The following is an 8,884-nucleotide window of genomic DNA, read 5'->3' as shown; positions in this document are numbered from 1 at the left end:
CATCACATCATGTTATTAGCAGTTTAACATACGCTCAATTTCAATCTTCGATTGTGTACAGTTTATTTCACTATGTTAAATCTTAAATTTTATAGACAAAAAAAATGAACGAAGAGGAAGGGAGGAAGAGGATGAAATATGTGGCAATAGAAAAAAAAAAAAACTAACCATGGATTATCGGCGATGCCTAACCTACAAACTAAACGAGCTAAATATATATTAAGTCTGGACTTTTGATCCTACCAGCCATGCCAGATGATTAATTGTAGAAGCGAAAGTGTCCTTAATATATATTAGATTGAAATCAAAATAAAATCAACTCCCGACGTTTATGTTCACCAAGAAATCGTCTAACGATAGATCAAAGAGGCACATCGGATCTCCCGTATCTGAAATAGAGAGGTTACTAAAGCTAAACATTCAACAGCAATTACACTATATCAACACATTCCAGAACATAAAAGACCATAATCCAGAAAACCCTAAAAAAATCTCTAATTATCTAGCCTCCGAAACCGTAGAGGGTCCTGCCCTGCCTCTTCAAAGCATACACAACGTCCATAGCGGTGACGGTCTTCCGACGAGCATGCTCAGTATAGGTAACAGCATCGCGAATCACGTTCTCGAGGAAAATCTTGAGCACCCCTCGGGTCTCCTCGTAGATTAGACCGCTGATTCGCTTAACTCCGCCACGCCTCGCGAGACGACGAATCGCCGGCTTCGTAATTCCCTGGATGTTATCCCTCAGAACCTTACGGTGACGCTTCGCTCCGCCTTTCCCCAGACCCTTACCGCCCTTACCTCTTCCAGACATGGTTGGTGTTCTCTGATTTCTTAATACACTTCAGACAGTGAAACTCAGATGAAGAGTGAACAAGAGGAAGGCGGGGCGTTTCTATTTATATTTATGGCGATTGGACGGAAGAATGATTCGAACCGCTGGATGAGATCGGGATCCGCGTGAAGGAAGTACGGAGGAGATGATGGCCGTCGGATTAGTTATGCGCATTTCTGATTGGACGATTGTGTCTGCGGCGGATAGAGACATTTAAAACTGCTGGTGGGAATTGCGTCACATGCTAGAGCGCCAAGGGGGAGTTTGTGCGGGAAATTTCGGGGAATTTTCTTTAACGACGTCGTTTTGTCTTAGGACCAATTTGGACCTTCCAGCTCTGATACAAATCTGGCCCCGCCCTAAACCTTAAGCCTTAGTCTATCGTCAATAAAACCTAGATTGGATATAATATAATTTAATTTATTTTAATTTTTAATTATCTGTTATGATGAAATGTTGATGAATTAATTCTCATATTTTGTAATCATCCCAGTTGGTCCATATCATATTTCAATTATGTAAGAAGATGTATATATTTGTTTTTCTAACTAAGTTAGACATTATTTGCCATATGATATATTGTGAATGTTAATTGTTAATGTTTTAGAAAAAGAATTATCTTTAAGAGTTAAGAAGGAACAAAAATGCCCAAAAAGTTTTCTGAAAGAAACATTGGGTACCCTTACCTTTTAATTGAAACATGTAACATCCCAAATTTTAATCCAAAGGTTAAATTAATTGATTAATTAAGAAATTTAATTAGTTAATTAAGGTTATTGCTAATTAATTATAGAGTTTGGATGGTCATTTAAGCCTATTAGACCCTATCAGAGGTTTAATTTCGGCTTAAAAGGCTATTAAGCTATTTGGCCTAAATTATTGGGTTCAAATAAAGCTGTTTGTTTTTAGTCATCCACTATAGTTGATGGTGAAATGTGTCGCAGCGAACGTGATGAGATTTTAAACATTGACCCTACAATTTTAATAGGAAAAACAAGTGAGATTTGAGAGAAGGGACACATGAGGAAGACAATGCTCTATTAGGTTTTATTGTGGTGCACATTTAGAGGGTTTTGGATCCTCTAAATCATTAGATAACCCTAATATTAAATAATCAAGTTTTAGTCAATAGGACTAGCTACCAGTGTTTATTATGTTGAACCATGTGTTTTGGTAATCACAAAATCAAAAGAGAAGTGTTTGTTACTTGTGTAGATTTTAAAAACCATTAAAGTAACAAAACCTTTTAAAGCATGAAAAGCAAGAGAAGATTTAGTATAATAGTTATTTTCTTCTCTTATATTCAATATGAAAACTACAAGAGCTTAATCACATAATTTTAAATGGTAAGAATGCATCATTTTAGAACCAACCTTAGGCTCATAAGTCCTTTAATCTTAAGTGTCAAATCTTTGTAATGCACCTGAACTCACTATTCCAATTCACGCTTGATCTGGAATAATCCACATGTGTTTTGGCTATCCTCAGTGCATTCCACACTTGAATCAAAGTGATCCACATGTGCTTTATCAACTGAGTATAGGAAATGTCTTGGAGATGCTTTTGTGTTCTAATTCATGCTTGAGTGCACCTTGTGCTCTCACTTGAATTCTCTAAATGTATTAGTTTGAGTTTGCATAAGAGACATTTCATGCTTAGATCAAGTTGTTCCATGCTTAAAATGTAAGCTACTTGTTTTAGGTTCAAGTATGACCTTAGAGAGCCTTAAAACCAAGCAAACTAAATTAAGCTTGTATTATAGTATTCCAAGCGTGATTTGTCACATAAAGAAGCTAGGTACTTCTATCATTCATTCCACGCTTGAAAACCATTAGTACCAACATGTGATTTGTCCCATAGAGAAGCTAGGAGCTTTTGTCATCTAAATTACACTTAAGAGCATTATAGTCCCACGTCTGAAATGTCATGAGTAAACCAGAGGAAATTGTACAAGCTCCATTCCATATGTGGATAGAACTATTTTACACTTGAAATGGATTCTCACACTACATTAAATGCTTCACAGGTAAGGTTGCTTTTTCTAATGTTCTTCACTCTAACACATGTCCAATGGCTATAATTACTTTCTTGAGTGTCCTTAACTATCTAAACTACTTAAACTATATATAAGACCCCATTTAAGTTAATGGATAATAATTGAAGTGTATCAAAACTTAGTTGTATTGAATTCTCATTGATTTGTACCATGTTCATGTGAAAAAGCTCTCAGTCAGTTTATAAGACTTAAACTATATTATACTCTTTTGAGAGAGTTCCTTGAGTGTATCTAAACTGTACCTATCTAATCTTTGAGAGATATTTCATTAGGAAACACCTTTCACTTATTCTTAAGTGAATCAATAGCTGTTATCCCTTGTATTATACAAAGAAGAGATTTTCTCTATGAATGTGACTTTAGTAAGGAAAGGTTTATTTGCTTTAAAGAGAAGCATTCTCTTAAGGTTAAAAGACTTACAAGTACTGTGAGATATTTGTAAACATCTCACAAGTGCTCAAGCAATTATACTGAAGTGGCAAGTACTCTTTTTATCTTGTAGATATAGCAAAAAATCTCAAGGCTAATCTTAGGGATTGGATGTAAGTCAAATGGTTAGGCTAAATTATGATAAATTCTTTGTGCAGTATTTCTATCTCTTCAGTCTTTATGTTTAGCATATTTATATTCTGCTCTCTCCCTTAGTTCCTTGACTTGAGATTGTGAAAGTTGTTCTTGTGCTATTGCTGTTTGAGTTTTCTATATTCTAAACTTGACTGTGAATATAATTATTAAGCTTTTCTGTCAAAAAGAGTTTTAAGAAATACTCTTACAAATTAAGTTTTATACCCACTTATTTTATTCCAAACTTCTTATTGCACCTTCCAATTATGCCACAATTTGTGAAAATCTTTGTTTAGTCAAAAATTTCCTAAACTCCCAATTTACTCCTTTCTTGGATGTTGTCGTCTGATCTTACATATTAGCCTCAATGAAAGTTTAATAAACTAATGGAAGTGAGTTTTAAGGCTAGTTATGCTTAATCATGATTAATGAGGGGATTAGGTCTTAATCAAGATTAAGGGTTAACTAATAATAATTAGTCATTGAAGCTATTTTTGGTTATTATAGGCTGACTGTACTTGGAGGTTACGTTTGAGGAAGCTCCCTCGGGAAATTCAAATTTGACTTTTGGGGTGGTAGCCCAAGAGCAGAAGTAATCAAAAATTTAATTTGAGTATATCATTGTATCTGTAACATTGCATTAGTGATGTTGATGGTTTGGATTGAGCAATAAAAGCATCATGATGACTTTTTTTTTGCTTTGAATTTAATACATAAGTTATGGAGTATGCCTCTCTATGATAAATTACACTTAGTGATTAATTATATATGATTATTGTAACATCCTAAATTCTTGATTCTAGAATTAAGTGTTAATAAGGGTGCAACATATATCACATGTCATATCACAAATACACATATCTTGGGGTCACAAAAATAACAACTATGCGCCCCAAAAATATGTTGAACCACAATAATAACAATCATGTGGTCGAAATTAAATGCATGATCAATGCCAACTTTATATCCTGTTGTTACCTCAGACATAAAATCAGTGATTATCAGTAGCTATGTCCATATCTTGGACTAACTTAGCCTTCTACTTATGAAGAGCTATCGGCTAAGGTTAACTCACAGTTTGAAAAATCAATTTCCCTTAATATTAACAACCATGGTGTGTCGTATTCTTAAACCTCTTCATAAACCAATTGAGACTAATTAGGTTTGATTCTATCAAAGAATAAGTATGACAGTCTCGAATCAATAATGAGACAATGGTTACCTCTTGATTCTAATGGTTGGTGCCAAGGCTAGCCGCTAGTACTATGTGAATTTTCCAATGTACTCCTCTCCCTAGGCGAACTCCTGTCAATGATCATGCTGTGCACATATTACACATATTATGCAATTAAATCAACAATTTATCTCATATCTCATCCATAAACATGCTCTCTCCACAATATAACCCATATCAAATATCATTCATCATTCACATAAAAGCTTGTTCTTAAACATTAATATCAATCATAATTACACAAACATGCATATCATTTTTCCACACTCATAAACAAGATTCCTATCACAAGACAACACATTGCAACATTCGCATGGCATAGGGAGGTCCAGCTCATGTTGGTTGCATTTTTACACTACGGCAGATGTTCCTCATGTTGGATAGGCAGCGTAACGGAAGATTAAAATTTTAAATCCCTATCCCGATATGAATCGAACAAACTTGTTTAAGTTAAGATGGATAGAAGGGTTACCTTTTATTTTTTAAATTTCACGTGCATTCTCTTTAAGAGTTTGGACTCAGGAGTTGACAATGTATATCTGCTCCTTTTACTGGTATCCCCGCAAACAAATTTTCACTCAAATAGCGTGTTAGCGCTTGAAATGTTCATCTATTTTTTTAAACATTGAACTCTTTTTTCTCCAGGGTGTTTCCGTGGCTCTCATTGTATTTTGCTGTCAAGACTTTTCTAACTGTCTCACACAGAGCACATCCCCTCATCTATTATTTATATAAATTAGGGTTTTTAGTCTTTCTTTAACTAACAAAAATTTAATTAAATTTATCTCATAAATTTAATTAATGATATCAAATATAATTCAAATTCATCTCATAAATTCAAATTATAGAATGGATATGACATTCTCTTATATTATGTTATTTATTAAATTTTATATATTATATAAAATTTAATTTAAAACTAACAAAATATAATATAATATATACTCTCTCTGTTAAAAAATATAAAGTATTTTTAAATAAATCTCACCTCTAATAAAGTAGTTACCTACTTTCAAATTAACTCTATCTTTTCATATCTATCCCTATTAAATTTCTTACAATAAATATAAAGTCAACATCAATAGAGACACTTTTAAAAAAAATGCAATAACTACACCTCAAAAGACTAAAAATGTCTTATATTTTTTAACATTTAACTCTTAAAAAAATGGTTTACATTTTTAAATGGAGGAATATATGTATACATATACATACATACATATATATATATATATATAAAATATTTTGAATTTTATATATCATACACACACAAATACATACATCAAATGTACATACATATATACAGACATACACTAACATACATATATGTTTCGAAAACATATATATAATTATATTTTATATTTTATATTTCATATAAACTATATATATAAATATTTATCAAATAAATATTTAAATATATATATAAATTCGTTCACCTTAGATAAAGTATTATATTCATTGAATCCAGACATATTCTAGATTTAATAAACTTGAACATTTTAACTCAAGTTGTGCTGTTTTTGTGTGTGACCTTATAGGCCCATATAAAGTTGGCAGTAGGATAATTATGCTACTAGCCCATAAGTCATAAGTAGCCTATAGCAAGATATTAAAACTACCCCATTCATATAGGGATCGATAATTAATGTAACCTATCATATAACTGTATTACATCCATTTTCTCATGCGATATTTCGATCAAGTGTGAGACATATAATTGTCATTCTCATTTACTTGATCATTATTTTCTCAATCTTTAAGTGGATTGATTATAACAATGGAAAAACTCTTTAGATGATCTCAAGTTAAAGATGACTTTTGACTTGGTCAAAGTTTAGTGGTTATGATGTAGGAATCTATGATGATCTTAGGTCAAAGGGCTTAGTGATATGGTTATATATGAGATAAGCTTATGACTTGTACCATACAGCTTTTTCATAGTGGGTCCGTCCAGTGTCTTGTACTTTTTCAAGTGCATATGATGTTGATTTATATCTCTATAGTTAATCAAAGTTAGACTAATTTTGTTTCATCTATGATCCCTAATAAATGATCGTCTGAGGATATTTAAGACAATTACTATAATTTGTCCTAAGATAAATTTATCATAGCGAACATACAATTGATATGATAACAAAGAGAAATTCATTAAATAACAATGCTTATAGTACAATGATTGACTTTAGAGCATAATTTCCAACACCTCACACCACAACATGTGGCACAAAGAACCATTCTTTGCTTTTGATACCCGAGTGACTTGACTTTTCTTCAGACCCATATTTAGGGCTAAAAACACAATTAATTACACAATCAAACCTCTCTAACTATACACCAAATTAACTCACTTAATTACTCTCATTAAGCTTAATTAATCAGATTTAAATTTTTAGGATATTGCAATATACATACTACATTACAGCTTGAATGCACACAGCATATATGTATAGGGTAGAGCGAAGAGAAAAAAGATTAAGATAGTGGATAGCAATCGAAAGTTAGCGTTCAAGCAGAAGCTGAGGGCGTAGGAAAGGTAGTGGTGGTGCTACAAAACTTTGCGATAGCGATTAGATTGTAGAGCAAACACTTCTTATAAGTAGACCAATGACTTAGCAATGGTAGCGATGTTACTAGGGTATATACAAGCATGACTGGAAGAAATGGTGGCACGTGTATATCGGCTGGGGGGAGTAGGCTAGATGAGTGTCTTGGATGGGGGAGAGAGAAGAAAAGAAAAGAAAAGAAGAAGAGGGGAGAGGAGACAGAAGTGGACAAATAGGAATTTAACACTTGGCATGATTGTGGAACTATTCTACAAACTAAAGGACGTTTGGTATTTTTCAAAGCCTAAGCAAAATTATACTTGTTAAATCAATTTCATGAATATTTTTGCACCATTGTTCATTTAAAGATGTTGGGTGCCTTAGAGAAAAAGTTAATGGATATTTTGACCCTTTAACCATATTTTTAATAATAATGACCAATCTATCATGTAAAAATACCATTCTTAATTCCTTACTCTAATAGTGCATTTGAAGTAAATCCTTTGATGTAACTTGATATAATTAGTTGTCTAAAAAAATTTAATACAAACATTTGATTTAAAATTATAAGAGATACCAATTAAAATAGCTAAGTGATAGAAACTCTCGTTATTTAAATATGTAATTATGAAGGAATTATAATCCTAGTCCTTATGGACATAGTAATTTAATTGTGAGAAGTATATATTCTCTAGTGGAGATAGTTATTATCATAAGACTAATAATGTAAATTGTTAATATCCTTTTTCACTATCAAGAAATAAAATTAAAATTGAAACCATATATCATGTTTACTTTTCTTTTGTGGGATACAAGAGGAGGGCAAAAGCTATTAGGAGAACTAATATCCACACACACAAAAAAGGTGTCGCACCTGAAAAAATGTGACACGGACGGCGTGCAAGCAGAGGTCTCTGCTTTCGTGGCGGGAACCAGATGAAATGAGGAGTCACCACTAAGATTTTGAGGTAAATCTCGAAAAATCATTTAAAATGAAGGTAAATCAGAGAATAGGTTCGGGAGTCGGTTGAGTATGGGGAAGGTGTTAGGCACCCTACAACACCCGTTCATCAGAACGGTTACCTGAAGTTTGTTGTGCTCTATTAATATAGTTTTGTAATTATTTTAATTATCCCTTTTATATTCATGTGTTTGATGAAAATGATAAGAATTAGATGAAAAATATTTATTTATTTACGAGGAAAGACAGACTTGACTCAGAATCTGACTCTGAGGCCTACGTACCTTGTGATGTGGATCAAAGTCCACGTAGTTTAGACTTGAAAGTTGTTAGTGAAAATATTTTTTGAAGAGAAATTAATTAAAAATAATTCATCATTTTGCAAATAAAATAATTTTTGAAATTTTGATATGTGTATTTTAAATTACAAAAAATTATTTAATTTCAATTATTTTCTCAATTTTGAATTTTTGGAATAAAGAAAGAAAAGAGTTTAAAATTATTTTTCTTTTATGTTTTATGATTGAAAATTTTAACTGCTATACCTGCAGAGTCTTATTGGTTCATACGATAATATAATTATTCTAAGTATCTGTAGAGATTCTGAAATCTCACACAATAAAAGAATTTAAAAATTTAATTTATTTATTTATATTCTTATGTATATTTTTAAGTGTTAATAATATATTTT

The 8,884-nt window shown here is 32.0% G+C and overlaps 1 protein-coding gene across 1 annotated transcript; it reads right to left on the bottom strand.

Annotated features, from left to right (window-relative positions):
- Positions 1 to 263: 263 nt before the first annotated feature.
- On the bottom strand, positions 264 to 867 carry LOC129309570 (histone H4). The gene has a single exon (XM_054951182.1). The coding sequence runs from the start codon at positions 812 to 814 to the stop codon at positions 503 to 505; it is 312 nt and encodes a 103-aa protein (XP_054807157.1). The 5' UTR covers positions 815 to 867; the 3' UTR covers positions 264 to 502.
- Positions 868 to 8,884: the final 8,017 nt, after the last annotated feature.

The sequence above is a fragment of the Prosopis cineraria genome, unplaced genomic scaffold (assembly GCF_029017545.1).
Source record: "Prosopis cineraria cultivar Desert tree isolate PC_DT_omini unplaced genomic scaffold, ASM2901754v1 PC4, whole genome shotgun sequence".
NCBI classification, from domain to species: Eukaryota; Viridiplantae; Streptophyta; class Magnoliopsida; order Fabales; family Fabaceae; genus Prosopis; species Prosopis cineraria.
Note: the sequence above shows the minus strand (reverse complement) of the source record. Positions and strands in the feature narration are given on the sequence as shown.